Source organism: Filicampus tigris, chromosome 19 (assembly GCF_054856515.1).
Source record: "Filicampus tigris isolate MCC_2025a chromosome 19, RoL_Ftig_1.0, whole genome shotgun sequence".
NCBI classification, from domain to species: Eukaryota; Metazoa; Chordata; class Actinopteri; order Syngnathiformes; family Syngnathidae; genus Filicampus; species Filicampus tigris.
The window spans coordinates 13,365,001-13,385,225 of record NC_141235.1 but is presented as its reverse complement, the minus strand read 5'-3'; the positions used below and the strand labels follow the sequence as shown (position 1 = coordinate 13,385,225).

At 38.5% G+C, this 20,225-nt stretch overlaps 2 protein-coding genes across 4 annotated transcripts in view; one reads left to right on the top strand and one right to left on the bottom strand.

The window, feature by feature from the left end:
* Positions 1–538: 538 nt before the first annotated feature.
* lrrc45 (leucine rich repeat containing 45) lies at positions 539–15,587 on the bottom strand. 3 transcript variants are annotated; one of them, XM_086017271.1, is made up of 18 exons: positions 15,451–15,587; positions 14,465–14,729; positions 13,034–13,095; positions 12,875–12,945; positions 12,571–12,749; positions 11,776–11,904; positions 10,580–10,692; positions 9,273–9,331; positions 8,977–9,054; positions 8,221–8,356; positions 7,490–7,567; positions 7,286–7,397; positions 6,650–6,720; positions 4,831–4,923; positions 4,362–4,454; positions 3,773–3,946; positions 1,601–1,748; positions 539–1,314 (listed from the first exon to the last, which is right to left on the bottom strand). In XM_086017271.1, exons 2-18 carry the CDS (start codon positions 14,682–14,684, stop codon positions 1,115–1,117), a joined length of 2,016 nt encoding a protein of 671 aa, XP_085873397.1. In that variant the 5' UTR covers positions 14,685–14,729; positions 15,451–15,587; the 3' UTR covers positions 539–1,114. The 3 variants fall into 3 exon arrangements, with proteins under 3 accessions (XP_085873397.1, XP_085873396.1, XP_085873398.1); XM_086017270.1 differs by having other exon boundaries at positions 14,465–14,734; positions 15,451–15,528; XM_086017272.1 differs by lacking the exon at positions 15,451–15,587 and having other exon boundaries at positions 14,465–14,500; positions 14,577–14,722.
* Positions 15,588–15,756: 169 nt separating this feature from the next.
* Positions 15,757–20,225, top strand: part of trub1 (TruB pseudouridine (psi) synthase family member 1) — a 6,275-nt gene continuing 1,806 nt past the window's right edge. The window contains exons 1-5 of the mRNA XM_086017673.1: positions 15,757–15,968; positions 16,036–16,134; positions 16,286–16,341; positions 17,811–17,892; positions 18,358–18,430. Coding sequence (XP_085873799.1) covers positions 15,827–15,968; positions 16,036–16,134; positions 16,286–16,341; positions 17,811–17,892; positions 18,358–18,430 — 452 coding nt within the window. The 5' untranslated portion in view covers positions 15,757–15,826. The remainder of the gene's footprint in view (positions 15,969–16,035; positions 16,135–16,285; positions 16,342–17,810; positions 17,893–18,357; positions 18,431–20,225) is intronic.

Genomic DNA, 20,225 nt, shown 5'->3' with positions numbered 1-20,225 from the left:
CGGGCCGTTAGTGTTGCAGAGGACGAGAACATCACATCCGTGTACTTCCGGTTTTGCCCGGTTGACCAAACATCAGTATTACAACTATTACTTGTCGTTTTATTTATTTAATAATACCGTACTTACTTACAGTTGACACATATATATTATTTTCTAAGACTGACAACATTTGTGGACCCTCTCTGTTACAAGTGAAGGCCTGCTCACATTTGAAAAACTGTAGTGATGTTATATTGCTAACAACTAAAAGGTATGCTATTAAAGTACTATTGTACAGTCAGTCACAGTCACATTTGGCTACAAAAAAAAGCTTTGCGATATTTAAAAATGATTTAAAAGCTCTGTAAGTGGCAATGTAATAGGCAAATCCGGACATCGAAGTGCTGAACTAAAACATGAAAATATTGCTAGAGAACTATCTTGATAGCAAAGATCTTTGGTTACAGAAACAAGTGACCTCATGCATCCCCATGCCACAGTGAGCACTCCCAGAGACAGTAGAACAGGCCAAGCTATCCATTCAATAAATCAAAAATAATTCGTTCATGAAATTATATTTTATTGGTTTAAATCTATGAATACCTCAAATCAAAACAGTATCAAACTATTACGTATAGTACATGCATCTTTGCCTTCATTTGCATATGCAAGTGAACGTTCTGACACACACAATAAAAAGTCCAAAGCTGTCCAAACAGAAGTAGTATAAAAGTCTTTAAAAAACAGTACAGTCTAGAAACTGTGTCTACAAAATTGAGGGATTTTATATCTCACATTTGACAGCATGTCATAAACATCTTTCTAAAAGAGTTCTACTCTTTTTGTCTCATAAGAAAATTGAAAAGGTTCCAATGGTGAAAAATATGACTACACCCTGAAAAAAGATTTTATTAATAAGACATTGCATGTCAACTTCTCACGTGACAAGCAGGATGATTTTTTTTAAGTGTTTTCATAAAATAGTATGAAAGTCATCACTCTGAGTGGGATGAGAATGAACACGAAAGGCGACAACTGTATGTTTTGAAGTAGCACCATTTACAGTGTTTAAAGCGTTTTTGCAGATGAAATATGGACTCGTCAGTAAGGCCCAGAATTTAGGCTTGAGGCCGAGTCATTTATTGGAGCTGCTGTACTGTGCCAGAGGGGAGCCTTGAACATAGGTGAGAATGGCATTCTGTAGATATGTTGCTCTTTGGGCTTCATCGTCCCTCATCCTCTTGATCTCTGCTTCTTTAAGTCGGAGCTTCTCCAGCAGTGAAGACATCTCGCTGTCTTTGTCGAGCAGCGCCTCTCGGTGGTTACTACTCAGTACTACAATGACAACAGTAAACCACAAAGAACGGCATTAACATCGTCACTTATTATTACTATTGTTGAAAATTTGTGTGACAATGAACAAAAGGCTTACCATTTATAGAAAGTGTATACAATAACAATACTATCGTATTCAATCAGGAAAACGAATGTAATCCAAAAAGCAAAGTTCAAATTTTGACCAATATGAACTGTAGTTTAATTGTCTTAAATCATCAGTTGGTGGATCGTCACTGAACTTCAACATATGCGTTATAGTAGACAAAAAGACCACGAGAGGCACCTTTAATCTCTCTCTCAAGGGCACTGATCTTCTCTTTCAGTCCTCCCTGTGCAATCCTCTCGGCCTCCAAGTGACCGATCTGCTCCTGTAGCTCCAACCTGACTCGACTCACCTCAGCCACCTTTTCCTGGTCCTTCCCGGACAGTTCCTGCAATTATAAAAATTGTTTAAGATGCTGTTTCAGCATTTCAAATGAAGTGCTTTGGCTGTTGTCACGTATTGGCTTCCAATTCAATTACTGGTAGGTTTTGTTAGGCATTGTGTTTTGGTCTCAATTTTGCTTGATTTTCCTGTGTCTTGTGCTCATGCCTTCCCTGTATGCTGAATGCAGTTTAGACAAATCAGCTACATTTTTCACTGTCGGAACAAACTCCCAAGTATTTGGACAATGACATGGTTGTAAGGCTAGGTTCACACTGCAGGCAAATGCCCATATGCGACCTGTATCTGATTTTTTTATGACAGTCTGAATGGCTCAATTCCGATTTTTTTCAAATGCGACCTGGATGAGGCTAGGGTGGGTGTTTCCGTTTGTGACAATGAAATGGGCGTCCATCAATAATGGACTGTGAGGTCCGTTCGGACTTGACCTGGTTGTAGTGGAATACGTAGACGGGCGAAAATCCAATGCCCACCTCTGCTGGCAGCCTGTTACACACACACTCACACACTACGACTACATGCGCGTTACTTTATATTAGGGATGAACAATTAATTGAATTCAAATCGACATTTCAGTGTACTATAATGCAATTTCCAAATTGCAAAGGCTGCAATTTGAGGGAAAACATTTTTTCATTCAGTCAGTCAGTAGTCTTTCATTTTATTTATCTATTAGGCTTGGGGGAAAAAGTCGACCATCTTGGGTCGACACAACCAAGATGGTCCAAAATATTGGTCGACACAAAAATGTATGCCTCTAAACTATAAATAATAATTTTTAAACCATATTTGCGATGCCTGGAACAAATGTTCCGTGTTTCTGCACTGACATTTGTTGCTGCAGACGGTCAGACGCATGTCGCACTCTTCCAGCAACAGAAATAACATCCTTGGATTATGCCCAGGATATGGGGATCTTTTTATCCTCAAAATTAACATTTTATGTCATTACTGCAAAGTGGAGCTGGGTCACTTGGAAACAGGAACACATAAATGCATGACTGGCCACCACCGCTGTTGTATTCCGATGGGTAAAATTCCATGAGTAATCGAATGAATAATCAATAGGATAATCAATTACAAAAAGGTTTGTGACAATCTGGTGGTTGTGTTGGCTGCTAAATGACATCTTGGTTGACGGTAAAACAGTTGCACAGTGTAAACAAACAATTCTGTCTTCGTCTCAGGAAGAAAGCTGCCGTGTTGTATGCCTCTAGGTCCCAAAGACTGCAATGTCATAACTCATGATATATAAGGTTGTGCCACATTGTTTTTTTATTTCACCATACGCATTGTGTGTGTGTTTTTTTTTTTTTTAATTTGGCTGTGTCCATATATATATATATTTTGTGTGAAGTTGTCCATTCTGTTTTATAAATCCTGTTTTTTGTGTAAAGTCACTTTGTTGAAGTGGTCCACACTGTTTCACAATAAATTCCAATTGTGTGCAAGGGTGTTGTTTGCTGACATAATTCCCCCATGGAACTAAGGGTTGAGAGGTGTGTTGGGGGGGTGATGTGTTTTTTGCCCCCCAAATTGTTTTTTGGTTTGACGAACGTCCGTTTTGGTTTTCTGTTTTCTTTAGCGAGCGATGTTGAGTAAAATTTTCTTACACCTCCTGTATCTCCTTTCCTTTGGCACCACACTAGTTTTCCCCTTGCAAAAAAAAAACAAAAAAATGAAAGCCGGCTCGTTTGAAAATAAAATAAGTGCATGTGATGCTTTGTGAAACTCTTTGGGCAGAATGATGTAGATACACTAATAATAACTGCATAATAGTACACAATCTGTTTGACTAAAATCTTTTTGTGGATCGGAGACGTTTACCGAAAGAAGAGCTAGCGGAAGCGCAGTTAAAATAATAGACGGACTAACCAATAGACGATTACAGTTTGGTCCGGCTTGAAAAATAGACTGATGGCGGACAGGTATCCAGGTTGCAGACGGATGGCGGTTGACGGGCCGGAAAACCTTAGTAAAATGCCCACCTCTGGCTACCGGTGTCCGTACCTGCTGGAGCTCCTCAATTCTGCGACGTAGGCAGTCTGTCTCAATGGTTTGTTGACTGTTCTTGGCCTGCTGCTCAGAGATGATCTGTTTCTGTTGGGAAACGTGCAGCTGGACCTCCTGCAACGAGGAACGAACTGAGCGAAGTTTCTCCTCCAATGATGACACACGTTCGTGCTGCTCCCAAAAAAACAAAACAAAAAAAAACAAGAATGGAAGGAAAAGGGCAGAGTGGTAAGTCTTGTTATCTTAAAATAACAAATGCAAAATCATAGACGATCACAATGTATCTCACCAGTAAAATTCAATTATTCATTCTCTAGTTATACAGTTCTGTATATCAAACAGTGTATACATAAAAAAAAAAGCTGCTGTAGAAAAGAATGAGGTCTCAACGGGGGTCATTAAAAGGTTCAACTGACTTAATGATGATTTCTGATTCTTTGGAGTTCTACATTTCTTCCACGTGGCCCATATTGAGATCTCAAACACAGTTTATAACAGGACAGTTGGTGCAAACGAAAACAAATATCTCAACAGACCAGCTGATGAATGACTATGAAACCAATGTAGTGCAAGTTTTTACACCAACCTCTTCCTGGCGCGCTTGAACACGAGCTTTACTCAGTTCCTCCTCTGCCTGAGATCTCTCTGCCACACATGCTGCTTTGGCCTTACTCAAGTCCTAAAAGAAAGGCGGGACACTGTTACAAAATACTGGCCTGTGATCATCAACCAGTTTATGTTTTTTGATGGAAGTATGTAGGTCATCTATATTGAGTTGTAAACACTTTAGGCAGTATAAAGCTTTTGGGTCAAATGGGCATGTTATACTCCGCTTAAGGTATTTTTATTGGAAATTTTATTTGTGAATAACTGTATTTGAAGTTGAAGTATGAAAAGCAATGTTTTCCTGTTATTGTTATTTTATACTACATAACAATACCTGTAGAGTATTTAGTGATATTAGTTGTTATTTGTACCACACTTTACAATCAGGGTCCCTTTCCATCTACAAATAACAATTAATCCTTAATAAATTGTGAGTTTAAAGGTCAAACCTCTTCAAGTTGAATTCGTTGTCCTTCCAGTTTGAAGATGCGTTCCTGAAGGGTTTTCTCACTTTCCTCTAGATGCCGATTAACATGTTCAACCTGGAAAGACACCCAGTACTTTCTGTACATTTTAAAAATACAATGTAAAGAACACACACTTATTTTCCAATGACGAGTACAACATAAAATGAAAAATACTGAATTATAGCTGATGAAAAACAGCTTTTTTTTTTAAATACATATAGAAATCAAGCCATAAAAGCCATAAAATTAGGGCTCCAGACTTACTTTTTTTAGGAGCACAGTGGCCCAAAATGGAAATGTTATAGGCATACACTGTAATTCAACTTACAAATTAAATATACACATTTCCACAAATTTTTACTACATTACTGATAAATGGGCTGAAAGGTGGAGCAGAAAATTTTCAGCAATAAAAAAATATTCAAGAATAATAAATAAGCCATCAAATTCACTCGTCACACACATGCGAGTTGCTAGATAATTTTGCATTGTCTCATATTTTAGGGGCAAAATGCCACCATTTAGGGGCAATCTGAAGCCCTGGATAAAACTACCGGTAATAACGTGTTATTAGACAAAGATTATCGTTATTGGCAGTTAGATATTAAACGCTACCAAACCCACTGCAGAAAATTTGGTTTCAGAAATTGTTTTTCTCAGTGATCAAATTTAATCAAAATTTGATAAAATATCACATAGTCGTTACATAGTACACATCCCGGGAATAAAAATAAATAAATAGATAAACACTGTTTCCCAGTGTTATCATACATTATTTTATTTGAAAAAAAATTACAGTCTCATTATATTGCACCAAGATAATTGGATAATACTATATGATAATACAATGTGTCATGTTTTCATGTTTTAAGTCAAAATATAGTTGATACAGAATCAGTGGCCTAATTTATTGGTACTTCTCAGTAGGGTCTGCAGGGTAGCTATGGTATACGCGCTACAATTTTGATTCTACCAACCAATTGTGATAACGCATGTTCATGACTATTATAGGGCCGAATAATTTTTTGTAAAAATTGAGCAGCCGTTATTTGTCATCTGTCTGCAGCTCTTCCATCGTCCATCATTCGCCTTTTTTTTCCGGAGGGAGAAAATAGTACCCGCCGAAAGGCCGGTCCGCCGCTAATTTTAAACGGCCGTCCGTCGGCGACTCCGACTAAACTTTCCCTTTCTGGCTTTTTTTTTTGGGGGGTGGGACGGACTGACGAAATATAAGGACAGAAATGCTTTAAATGGATGAGGACAAATCATCCATGATTATTTTTATGAATAAGAGGGACGATGACAGAAGGACGCCCAGGTTGCGGATGGAGGACGACCGGCAAAATAGGGTAAAGTGCCCATATCTGGACTTCTTGTCCATGACATGACATCCTCTCTCAACGCATACTTGTGAACACGTGTAGGCTTTGGCATGGTCTCAACCTTGCCAGTGGCCACACCATTGAAATACAGTATTTCTTAGTCTGCTATTGAGGGGAAGTGTTATTATGAGTGTACATGAAAGAGACACTAAAGTGTAGGTGGTGACATAAGGTTCTTGATCTCATGGCGTGGTTATGGCTGTTTTTTGTTTGTTCCAAATCTCAACAGTCACGATTTGAAAATTGCATTCTACTACTTCTATTTTCATTAATCGTTCAGCCCTACTTCTGCCTCAGTTTGAAAATGCCTATGTCCCGTGCCATTTTTACGGTGCGGCCACATTAATCAGTCCCATCTCCCTGCTTTCCTTGCTGCTCAGGAACTACTGAGGAAATTCACTGTAAGAGTGAGGAAATACCTCTCTTTGTCGTAGATGATCCATGTCCTCCAGGCCTTGCTTGAACCTTCGCTTCTCGATTTCCAGGCGGTCTGTGAGAAGACAAGATAGAATCCATATCGGAAATGACATTGTGAAAGTGGTGCTATAAATTTTCATCGTTTGCAGAGCTGGGCATTCGCCTATGCTTTAGTCAGTCTATGAGTTCTCGTCTATATTTCAGACCCCTCCGGTCGGTTGGTCGAGTCAGCAAAACTCCATCGGGAACTGACTTTATCGGTACCACGTCACACGCAGGTGCCCCACTCCTGACACGCAGCCAAACAAAGAAAAAATAAAACGGTGTTCTATACCTAAAAAATAAAACGGTGTTCTATACCTATCAGTCCCACAGATACAATGACATGTGCCCCATTTTGTTTCTATTTCACCGATCACCACGCTGTACGTGTGTGTGTCTGTTATTTTTAATTGATATTTTTTTCTTTATTTGGCGGCGTGTCTGCTTGTGCGGCGCCTGCGTGATGTAACAATTATGTTCTCGGCACCGATTGGCTGTCGCCGACGAGGGACAAACTGGGACCACGTGGGTCGGCCGGAAATACCGCCCAGAAGTTATAGACGGATAGACGATGCCCAGCTCTGACTGTTTGTTGCCTTCTGCCTGTGCTAGTTTGAGCTTCAGCTCAGCTGTGCTGTTGGTCAGTTCTTGTTTTAGCTCAAAAAGCTGCTGCTGCTGGGACTTGCACTTGCGCTCCACCTCCTCCACCTAAGAGATACAAAAAAAAATAAAAAATAATCAGAGCAATTAAAGGGAATCATAAAAACCGATGTGTGTCTATCAAGAATGAATCACTGCACCTTATTTCTTAGTTGGACATTGGTGTCTGTCAAGTTTTGGATGTCTCTGAGAAGCTTTCCTTCCCTGGAAACACTGTCCTGAAGGAGCAGAAAATATCAAAACCTTCAAACTACATAAAAAGTGTTAATACCACAGCATCATTAAAGAGCAAGTCAACCTAAACATTTTGTTCCAAGAATATCTTCTATGCTGGCCCACTAGTTGAAACAAGGCAATGTGATTAATATTGCGTTTGTGGAATACGAGTTAATCCACCCGTTTTAGCCATCTCTGGGGGCGGCCATTTTGTCACTTCGGTTGACTGAAAATGACATCACAACTAATCAGGGCTCAGGTAACGACCAATCACGGTTGACCAACCAATCATGGCTCAGCTTCAGAAAACAGGTGAGTCGCGATTAGTCTCAACTGCTAGGGTTGACTTCCCCTTTAATGTGCTTTTAAGTGACTGGCAGATTTTGGCAGTAATACTGCATTTCTCAGCGACAGTACTGTGCAAATATCTTTAGGCTTTGCTAGTTTTACTGGTCTTAATGATCTCCAGAATTGTGAAAAACAAAAATCTGTACATAAATAGTGGCCATGAACTTTATTAACAATTATTCAGCAGTATTTCTCTGCCTGTTGCCTTAGGAAAAATTAAAAGGGTGCTGCCAGTCGATAAACTACTAAACTATGATGATCCGCGACTGTGTCAAGTTATGCTTCTTTATCCTGCATGTCCTTCTACCTCATGTACTTTCTTCTTCTCTCTGCTCTGTGTCTCCGTGAGTTGCTCCTTCTCAACCTTCAACCTTGCTATAAGCTCAGCCAGGCTGTGATTTTTCTGCTCAGAGAGTGCAAGGGCAGCCTCCGTCATCTGCAATCTGCACACCACATCAATTTTATTGTACTGAAATACTGTAAGGCAGCGCATCCAGAGTCAAGTGTGCCTGATAACAACAGTTCACTTTGCACTCCATACAAACACTTCCTAGACTTAAAGACGAAGTCAACCAAAACATATTTTTTTCAAGAATAGGTTATATGCAGGGCCATTAGTTGAAACAAGGCAATATGAGAAATATGAAATATGAGTTAACCAGCAAAATCCACCCGTTTTCAGCCATTTCAGGGGGCAGCCATTTTGTCACTTCTGTCGAGTGTCAACTGAAAATGACATTACGACCAATCACGGCTCACTTGTTTTCTGAATATGAGCTATGATTGGTCGTTATCTGAGCCCTTCGGGTGTCTGATGTCATTTTCAGTTGACACTCGACAGAAGTGACAAAATAGACGTCCCCAGTGATGGCTAAAACGTGTGGATTTTGTTGCTTAACTCATATTCCACAAACAAAATATGAATCAGAATGCCTCGTTTCAATTAGTGAGCCTGCATAGAACATATTCTTAAAAAAATAAGTTTGGGTTGACTTGCACTTTAAGCTGGGGACAAATGCACCCTTGCGTTGAATCGTGAATTTGGAATGAAAGAAATTATTACTTGGCGGTGAGAGAATTTACAGCTGACTTCCTCTCATTTAGGGCTTCCTGGAGTTGACTGATTTGTATGGAAGTAGACCTAACAAGTAAACAAAGCAGAAATAGATTATGCCATGGACATAACATTTAATGTATTTAAAAAAAAATTAAAAATAGTTTGATAGTTCACAAGAAGTAACTGCAAATTGTGTATGTTTCTTTGACTGTATAGAGTACTATATGTGTGTTAGTGTCTGCAAAGACGGATAGTCAGTGATCTTCTTCCACAGTTATGTTACGTATGAGTTATGGTCTCACCGGTTTGACTGTCCCATCTCCTCTCTCTGTCTGTCAATGGTCACCATCAAGTTTTGGAACTGAAAAAGTGGAGGAGCAATACAATTAAAGAGGCTGAATTTTTATTTAAACTTATAAAAACTATAGCAAACAGGAAACATTAAGGAAGTTATGGTTCTCTTAAGCAGTGTTTCTCAACCTTTATTGAGCCAAGACACATATTTCACATTGGAAAAAAAACCTCATGGCACACCGCTTAACAAAACAATTCACAAAAAGTGGTTGTACGGGGTCATTATGTACCTTCTGTCAACTAGTTGAAGACCATTTTATTGTTTTGCCTGTTACTATATGTGATTGGCATAAATAAATGAACAAAACATTTGTTTAATTAAATAATTTGTTTTTTGGTCAAAATAATTGACATTGGATACACTTGATGATCTCTCACACTGGTACACTGGTTGAGACTCACTGCTCCTTTTTTTTTCTTATACAAGCATCTACTGTTTAAGAGGCCAAAACTGTATGTTTCTTGGTTAAGGTGTACAGTGGACAGTCTACAAACCCTTGTTCGAATTCCATTTTTTGTGATGTAAAAAAATGAGCTCATTTTGACATTTTTTCTTCCTTAAATGTGACCTTTAACCTGTACTCAATTTGAAAAAAAGGGGAGTAAATAAAATAAAAATTGAGATAATGTAGTAGCACAAGTGAGCACACCCTCTTATAACTGGGATGTGTGAATAATTCTGTACCCTTTTGACTAATGCGATTGAACAAGAAGATATGTGCGGACCATGGTTTGTGCTTTAACATGTCACAAAAATGTCAGGAAAAGACAACATCGGAACTTTATATGAGGTTAATCAGAGGAAATTTCAACAGTGGCAGGTGTATGATAACTCCCATTTAACATGAGTTTGAATGTGACTGATTCATTCTGAATGCAACCACATCCCAATTTTTAGAGAGTGTGCACACTTATATAACCCCATTATCTCAGTTGTGTATTTTTTATTCCCCTGTGAAAAACAGTGACCTATTTTTTATTTTTTTTTATAAACTGAGTTGTACAGATTTTAGATTATGTCACAGATATCAGACATCGCATTTGAAGAGTGGTGTGTACACAGTACGCACTGTATTTTACTTGCTGTATATTTAGGGGATTGAAGACTAAAAGCACATAATTAGATATACAGTACGTATACGTACACTGGCAATAGTAGTTCACTGTCTCAACTATTGGAATTATGACCTATATGAAGACAATTATAACGTGAATAAAGACTATTATAACAGAATTTGTTTAGTGTCTCAGCTACCTGACGTCCCTTCTCCTGCTTCAGGATCTGAATCTCCTTGCTGAGGACCTGGGTTCTGCTGTGGCTTTCTCTCATGGTGGATTGTCGATCTGTGTTGCGTCCAACAATGTGCTCTGAAGGCGTTAGACAGTATAGGCAGTTATAAGTGGCACGAAGATGTCCTGACCACATTTAATTTTTTTTTAACTCATTCAGTGCCAGACAATTTCAGACCCCTTTTACCCTAATGATTGAAAAATTTTGAAAAAAATATAATAAAATAATAAAAGTAAAATAAATATAAAAAAATAAATTCCTGGGATTGAATGGCTGGACTGTGAAAAGACAAGTAAATTCGTCAATGGCAGTGAATGAGTTAAAAAGACATTGATCCAAAGTCAAAGTGGCACATTTGAAAGCAGGAAATGGTATTTTAAATGGTTTGTTGGTCAAGTTTTGATCAATCAGATTTTGATGTGTTACTGAGAAAATAGAGACTTTATTTGCCAAGATTTACAGTGTTGTAAATTTACTCACGACTATGGAAACAGGTGGTGAGGTGTTCCGATAGTTTTATGTGAATTACAGTATTCACTATGGACCCCAAGAAAGTGATGGGGAAACGAGGAAAAGAAAAAAAAAAAGAAGAAAATAGTTTTTTGTCCATACAAACAAAGCAAGAGATAATAGAAAAGTATGAAAAGGGGATGCGTTTGGTTGATCTGGCCAAAGAATTTGACCGTAATGTATCGACAGTCACCATGTCATTAAATCAGTTCTTTACAAAACGCCAGGCAAAAACCACTTCTGAGAGAGAACATGAACCAAAGAGGGCAAAAAGCGATGATGACAGCAATTAAAAGGACCATCATTTTTATTCTTTACTCTTTTCTTTGTTTTTTACATTATGCACAACTCTCATTTATTGTGCAATAATCTAATGGTAACATGTTTTCCATGTTTTGATGCATTTTTATGCTTCATACAAAATGTATGCCTGAATTTTGGGGGGCTTGGAATGGATTAGGGCATGGAAAACACGTCTCTGCTTAGAAAATTTTCTAGTTAAGAAATTTCTTACAGAATCAATTAATTTCGTGAGTAGAGGTACCACTATACTGATTTCAAAGAAAAACACAATTTTGAGGTGCATGTTAAAGAAACTGCAAAAATTCGACAGGGTAGAAAAAAACAAAACAAATCAAGACCATAAGTACCAAGTGCTTTCAGTGTGTCGCTGGGTATGTTGTTTCCAGCCAACTCCAATTGCTCAACACTGTGGTTGCTCTGCAGAGCCTCCAAAAGACACCTGCCACCCAGGAGACCAATGTTGTTCCACCTCAGATCTGTCAACAGTCAGAAACAAAAAAAAATTAAGAGCGTGAATGGGGTGTCCAGGTAAGTTAAAAATATATATTAGGGGACACGTTACTGAAAACGGACTTTTTCATGTTTGTCATTCTGCACTTCTGACAACTCTTACAAAACCGCAAATTAACATAACAACCATCCTATTGAGTTTCTCCGCCAATGACGAAAAGCTCTACAGCAAAAGAACCACTTTGACGCAGCGGTCGAAGTACTATCATGTCAAATGGTAAGCAGAGCTGCATACCAGCTTTACATAACAGTGTTACCACCATTAGCTTCTAATAATAATGGCTTGGTGACGATAACTATGTTGCATGTGATGATGGAATGGGATCTATCTGGGGGCGCTGATGCTGCTGAGTTGGCAGCTTGAACAGTTATTACTGGTCTAATACTGACTACGATTTTAATTACCATGATGACTAGGGGTGGAGCATGCGGTGGCTACTTGTTTAGCCCTAAAAGCTAAAGGTGAGCACCAATTGCATATGGGCCCCCAAAAAGACTAAATCTGCTATTTTCAATGTGGAGTCAGATTTACTCCCATAAAACAACAAAACTAGGAGTGACTTCATACTTTGACAATTCTGTATGATATCTTTAGTTTTTTTTTTTTTTTTTAAGATTTGTGTGTGATTCACCAAGTACTTTCAGGCTGCTGTTGCGTTTAAGTGTCTGAGCAAGTGCTAACATTCCATGATGGTTGATCTGATTGTTACGCAGGTCAAGATGTGTCAGCACACTGTTGGAGCCCAAACCCTCACAAAAGATAGCGAAGGCTTCATCCCACACTCCGAGTGCATTCCAGTCTAGCACTAACCTGCACACAAAATGTTGAGTCAATGTTCCAGTTGTGATGTAGTTACAATACACAACTATATTTGCATTTCAATATAATAATAGTAAGCAAAGGTGCACTGACAGAACAAAAGCCGTAGTTCTCACCGAGTAAGAGTGTTGTTACGTGCCAACAACTTTCCCAATGCCTCAGCCCCTGATGATTTCAGGTTATTTCCCTGTTTGTATTATTTTGCATGGAAAAAAATGATCATGAAATATATTCAGCATCTAAGAGTCAATACAGGTTCATTTGTAAAAAGTTACCTTTAAATCCAAGATTTTAAGGGTTGTATTGTAAAAAAGACCAGTCAGGAAAACTTTGACACCTAAGAGTCAACACACACGGCGGTAAACATAAACATGGTTAAATACTTTGATATGAGTCCCATGCGGAGAAGAAAAGCTACAAAAAAATGGGTGATAATAATTACACCTCCAAAAGTATTGGAACAGGGAGGCATACTGCATTTGAAACACAGCTCAGATATTTGCGGCGAAACACCAATGTTTGAGCATTACTTGCATAAAGCTTCTTTGAGGTTGTTGTTTGTTTTGGAGGGTCTCTCTCTTTAGCAGGTAAAATGTATGCTCTATCAGTTTTAAGTCTAGATATTTTCTTGGCCAGTTTGGTTGCGTTTTTCTTTAAACTGGCAGACAAAATGTTTTTGTAGACTGTGTTAACTTAGCTGCATGATCATGTGATACATTCAACAATGATAAGTAATGTATGGCAGTCCCAGAAGATACTAAGAAAGCAAAAGCAGTGATGTTACCTACACACATGAGCTTGTTTTTTGGGGGATATACGTGCATATCTTGTCTCATATTAGTCTTTGGAAGTCAAACTCAAATGTTTTCAGTCTTTTGTAATATTGGTGGATGAGTACTTTTACATCAATATGTGACCAGTCACCACTGTATATAATGAATGCCATGCAAACCAACCAGTGATTGTGTGAACTAAATAATACACTTTTTATACGTCACAAAATGTGGACAGACACATGAACAAATGGAAAATGTCTGGTAACCCTACGATACACACCACAAACCACGTGTGCTGAGGAGATTTGGAGGAGACACAGGGAAAGGGTTTTTTACTTTGAATTGACTTCTGTAAATTCATTAGGCTGTCATTTAAATCATTTTAGAATCGAATTTCCTAACAAATTTTCCATCAAATAATTGAGTAATCGCTGTGTGGATGGCCTTGGGTCAAAAATATTTGTGCCTACCATTTTTTGTGGTTGACTTTTTTTCCCCAGCTCTAAAATTAATTCAAGAAATTATCTATGGGTCTATCAGAGTAGTGCTGGTAGTGCCACCTCATGGAAATTAGGGGGGGAAATTAGGTAAAGTTGTATCCATATTTATCCTGCCCACAAGGGTACAAAATGTAGTTATGATCCTACATATGTGCAATAAATAACAGTTTCACACCCAGATCTGATTTCATTGAGATACAAGGACTATTAATTTTCCATGACTAATTAAACAGAATTAGTTGTTCAAACCATTTGTATGTATTCACCTTTGGCACTAAGAACATCACTCAGCGTGTATGTGTCAATAAAAGAGGAGTATAGAAAATCATCAATTGTGTTTGGAAAGGCATCATTTTTGAAAGCGTATGCAAACATACAGTATACTGTGCATACTATTATCAGGCCACATTGTCATGGTGTCTTCACTCACCTTCGTCACCAACCATGCAGTCACTGAGTGACACCTCTGAAAAGAAAGTGTCTTTTTGAAAAGCACGGGCAAGGAGTGCACAGGTATCTGCGGACAGACTTAGCCCACTCACATCCAGACGGGGAGACCTGCATTCCTGCAGTTTGACCATGACACTCTCTTGGGGCTCAACACCTTTTTCCTTACACAGGCATAAGTATGTCTGCCTGAAATCCTCCATTCTGCCGTCTTTTCTTTCACACAGCCCTTACTTCTTCATCCCCACCTAAACTAATAAAAGATGAAAACATCAGAGAAACAACAGAGAGTCAACCTCAATAATATGGTTTGTAATTTGAAATTCTTAATGGTAAAATTGTCCATAGCATCTTCTTAAAACACAGTCATTCACAAAGATCAATGATTAGAGTTTCCTTGGAGTAGTTTCTAGTAATAAAAACATTTTACTTATTCCTCTAATTGTGGTATTTGCTTTAGTGTGAAATCTGGGCTTATTGCGTTGAATATAAAACTTTTCTGTGGTATGGGTGTCAAAAGCAAGATACGCGGTTTGTACCATCTGCTTTGTAGTGGAAGAGCATTTGACGGTTCTGACTGTCACTATATGTCTCTTCTCTAGCACAGATAGAATAAGATGCATTGTTTCTAGCAAATAAATAATCAGCAGTCGAATTAAATGAAATTGGATAATTGTACAGGCCACCCACTATTCTCGATGACCTAGATACTGGTTAAGAGAATGACGTCAGCTTAAAGTAAAATAGACAAACAAACTTTCTTCGTTTCATACGTACACAGTTGACTTCCATTTACTCGGAAACTCCCACACTACGCTTACATTCACACAATGTGACTTGGCTAACTTATCTGTTTCAGATACGAGTACGTGCTTTGTATTTGCCCAAAATAAAGACGTCAAACTTTTTGTAATATTTACAACAATTACATACTATATATATTCAACCAAAATATAAATAACAACAGACCTTTGAGACTTGAGCGCCGCATTGTATACACAACACAGTTAACAGACAAAAACGAAGCCGAGTGAGTAACCAGGAAGTGTTTATGAGCGCGAGGCATCATGGTCAATGTATTGAGATTTATCGGCTCACAAATGCCTACACCACTTTTGGTCTTGAATACAAAAACACAAACATAGGGTATGGAAATATCTCTAGATAGAAATTTGTTCTAAATATTTCGTGACATTTCATTGAATTCCGCATTGTTTGCTTATCAACGAAGTGGAACGTGTTACATTTAACGACCGGCAGATGGCGGCCATGAGCTCACACGTTGCCTGAAACCAACGAAGAAGATTGTCGCTTTCCAATGTCGTAAGAGAACTGACAAAAAAGCATGGCTGGAAGTAATGCAGCTGCACCTATTACTAGTTCTCTATCTAAACTGCAGTCCTTGAATGGACTCTTTGCAATTTATAAAAAGCAAGGACCGACGTCTGCAGATGTTTTGAACAAACTGAAAGAATCTTTACTCAAGGGTAACGCAGATAAATGAAATGGGTCTTGTTCATTGGGGCGAACATAACTATCCGTTTTGTCTTACAGAAGCCGGTGTGCAGAACCCGAACCCGAGGAAGAGAAAGAAACAGAGTCTGAAGATGGGTCACGGAGGAACCCTCGACAGTGCTGCCAGTGGAGTATTAGGTATGTCCAGTATCCCCGTTTTCTCTTTTTTTAAAGGATATTTTAGTATAATAATTCCAGAATTGCCCGTCAGTCTTAGTTTTAATTGTCATCATCATAATGTTATTGTTAGTGTGTCTGAATTCATGGCATTCTTCTGTGTTCCTTTTAGTTGTTGGTGTTGGAAATGGCACAAAAATGCTCAGCACAATGTTGGCTGGTTCCAAGGTGAGCTGTGGCACTATAGTCAAGATAATGGCACCCACAGGATATCTAAACATTATCTCAATGAGATATTGTTCAGAATGTGGCTGGTTCTCAGAAAGTATGGTCCAGGAGAGTGACACGAGAACCCCAAAATTAACTTGTTCAAAACCAGGTCATAATGATATATGCTATAATCAAACCTTACTGAGGTACTGTATGCTCTGAATCAATACAGATAGTTAATTCAGCCCTTTGTTTGCAGTAGAATGTTGAATATCGTGTTACTCCATTGCTTCATACTGAAGCGCTTGGAACCTGAGCACCAGGCACTTAGCACTCAAATAATAAAGCATGTTTAAATTAATTATTTTTTCACTTGAACAGCTTCACTACCTTCATGCAAAGATATCCAGTCGGAAAAAAAAGACCAATTACATAGAAAATTACCTCCGGCAGAAGCATACAGTACATTACGGCATACATTTTTGGAGGTACCTCGTGGACACAGAAGGAAACACGTCAAACATAATTTTTTTTTCTGCCAACATATTGTCACATTATGGACAGCATGGGACTCGATTAAACAGTATTGTGTTTACATTGACCTGCTGCCAATTTATTGGTAACAACAGTTCTTGAAACTGATGCTTTTTAAGAGTATAAATCTTAATTATATCAGCATGTTGGCATGTCAAGAGGAAGTGGTTATGACATTTATTTTTCACCACTCAAAATACATTCCCACAAAAGCGACAGCACAAATCTCAGTAAGGTTATTTTATCTCAGCAGTATGTTTGCAATATTTTAAGCAGTGAAATCTGGTGATTAATTAATTGTGAAGATAAAAAAAATATTCACTATCCGCATTTGAGCATCTGGCTGGATCATACTTTGAGAACCACACATATGCTCTCACGTAGGCATTATTCATTGCCGTTCCATAAAACAGGTCATAACGTTTGTAACAAGTGGTGTGGTCGGTAGGAGCAATAGAAGAATTTCTTTACTTCATCATAAGGAAAAGATACGACAATACTATATACTAATAGAAATCATTTTCTAAATTAGCTTTTTTGAGTGTGGCCACATTGCCCTTTGAGAAAACACTTTGGGATGATGCTGTTCTCCCCCCCAATATATTGCCCTGTGTTGTTGTCTTATTCACTACCTCCGCCTTTCCTGCTAAAAGCAGTGTAGCCTCAGCATGAATCAGATCTAATTGATAGATAATTGACAGCATCTATGGGTAACTTTCTACTGTGGACATGGAGCTCTAACAAGTTCAGCAGCTAAATAACTGAATAGAATCTAAAATTTCAAGGAAAGGTCAACAACAATCCAAGAACTGAATCCAAACATGATGAGATGGTCTGCCGATTTCCCTGTCTGTGTCATCTGAGTTACTTTCATGTTAAGTTTCTATTTTTGTATTTAAATACCAAAGTGCTGTAAGATTAAACTAAGCAATCAATCATGCTGTTTCTTTCAGAAATACATTGCTGTTGCAGAGTTGGGTAAAGCAACAGACACTCTTGATGCTACTGGCAGTGTTACAGAAGAGAAAGATTTCCGTAAGTATACGCGACATCAATTCTTCTGTTGCAATGGACTCTATGAACGCGTCATTTACGCATTTGGGGGAAGGATGCGTGCTAACTTCCGGTCGCTAATCGAACGCATTAGCATCAAACCCTTTACAATATACTTGCAATCTGCTGAAATGTTTCATGTTTTATATAATGTTTTTAAAAACTCACTATTTCGGATAACGTTTCCATCTTGAACAGTACCAGCTCCAAGCCATTAAGCCCCACGTTAACACAATTTTAAAGAATGAGCTTATTTTTCCTCCAGATAGCGTCCTGGTAGCTCAGAATAAACGTATACAGTAAGCTCGTACGCCTCCGAATCTTCCCGCCACATAGAGTCCATTAGAAGTCCAAAGTAAATGTGCATATCTGAATGTGTATCTGCTCATATACTATCAAATGTTTCTGATTTACCACTTATTGTCTCTTTTTTTTCACCTTATCAAGAACATATTACCAAGTTGGATGTGGAGGAGAAACTGAAAGGTTTTGTTGGCAATATCATGCAAGTCCCACCACTGTAAGGCTTAACCATATCCAAATGTTGTTGTAATGTATCAATAATTGTTGCCCGTCATCTGTCATGATACGACAAAAACAAAACAAAAAGCAAGACACATTTGTAAAGTTAATACTTTAGATCAGGGGTGTCCACACTTTTTCAGCCTGAGAGCTACTTATGACATGACCGAGTCAAAATGATCTACCACCTACTAAAAATGCAAAACACATTATTTATAAATATATTGAGAATTATTTTTATATGTACCGTATATGCTGATGTAGCTTGCATGACTGCATCAACGTATATAGCACAATACAACAAAAAATGTTTTGTAATTACCTTACTCTGATGACTTGCACTGAATGGAATCAGCCAGGGACGCATAGTCCGGACAGTAGCTGCTGATAGCCAAACTCAAGCAGATTTGCAGCAACAACAATCCGCCCATTCGCTCCATTCGGCGCGTATAAAACAAGTCAACTTTTTTGCGCACTATGTCAATGCTAACAATTTTGCTGGCCGCTGACTGAACAGTACGCTGTGTGTGACTCAGTATACCCGATGCTGATTGGCTGCCATGAGGCGAAATGGCAAAAAAGTTGACTTGTTTTATACAGCCGAATGGAGCGAATGGACTGATTTCCGGTGCTTCACTCCGCGTCCCACCGCTCCAAACGCATCACTCGCGCCTCCCCGCACGGAACCGCGCCCGCCCGCGCGAACTACATTGACTCCAATTCAAACGCGCCGCCAGAAATGCTCCAAACGCAGTTGGTGTGAACGTAGCAATACGTAGTAGTGAGGACGGATGATAGGCTGGCGATCTACCCACAACACCTTTGCGATCGACCAGTCCATCGCGATCGACGTAATGGGCACCCCTGCTTTAGATCAAAGCTTTGCAAATTACGAGCTATACATCTGCCAGTGCAATTTTGTAAACTACGGGGAAGGCTTCCAGTTTGTACCCCAAATTAACTGTCTGACCCAGCCACAACCATGAATTGTGCATCTGTGATTGACCATTTATCATGTCTGGTGTAGCAATCAAGTCATCACAGCTGCAAATAATAATAATAATAACTTTAATTTAGAAACAAAACTTTTCAAAGGACCAATAACTCATAGGAGGTTCAAAATCTGTGTCTATATGTGTATAGCGTAATGACGATTGTAAGGGTCCATGTCTGTTAGAGGTCCATGCGAAAGAGCATTTTTAATTTCCTGCATTTCTTGAGGGGCCCAAATTGAGTTTTTGCTCGAAGCAAAGAGTAGATAAAATTTGACCATGTCACCATAAAAATACTGTGTATAAATGTGTCAAATTTCCAAGAGCTGGTAATGATAGTGGAGCAGATTGATACAGGAAAAAAGGCAAACACTCACAAAGCTTTCTACAGTGTTTTAAACCATACACAGTATTATTGATATTCACTCGCATAGAGAAAATATTTTGAGATCAATATATTTAAAACCTCACCCAGCCCTAGCGTTGATGAACTTGTGCTGGGGTTTGTTGGTAAGGTTAAATACTTTTTGATTTGAATTATTTTTTGAATGATAATTGAATTTATCAATAATTTACATTTATTAATGGTTGGAGAAGGCAAAACATGTTAATGAGCATTAAATTTGTCAATAAATGCATAGTTTTAAATTCACAATTCAATATTCGCGGGGAGCCCTGCCGTGAATGTAGAAAAATGTAAACTAATTGACGTCCTCCTTTTAAAGGGGGTTGTAATTGGGTGTAGATGCCTCAAGATGCTGGCAAAGCACTTAAAACAGAGCGTACTATATATGCATCTAG

What these genes read in the sequence shown, in the direction of transcription:
- lrrc45 (XM_086017271.1), bottom strand. Translation starts at nt 14,684, where the DNA reads ATGGAGGATTTCAGGCAGACATACTTATGCCTGTGTAAGGAAAAAGGT. An exon ending in TTAAAATCTTGGATTTAAAG is followed by an intron (nt 12,946 to 13,033) that starts GTAACTTTTTAC and finishes TAATACAAACAG; the next exon opens with GGAAATAACCTGAAATCATC. An exon ending in CAAACTAGCACAGGCAGAAG is followed by an intron (nt 6,721 to 7,285) that starts GCAACAAACAGT and finishes GTCTTCTCACAG; the next exon opens with ACCGCCTGGAAATCGAGAAG.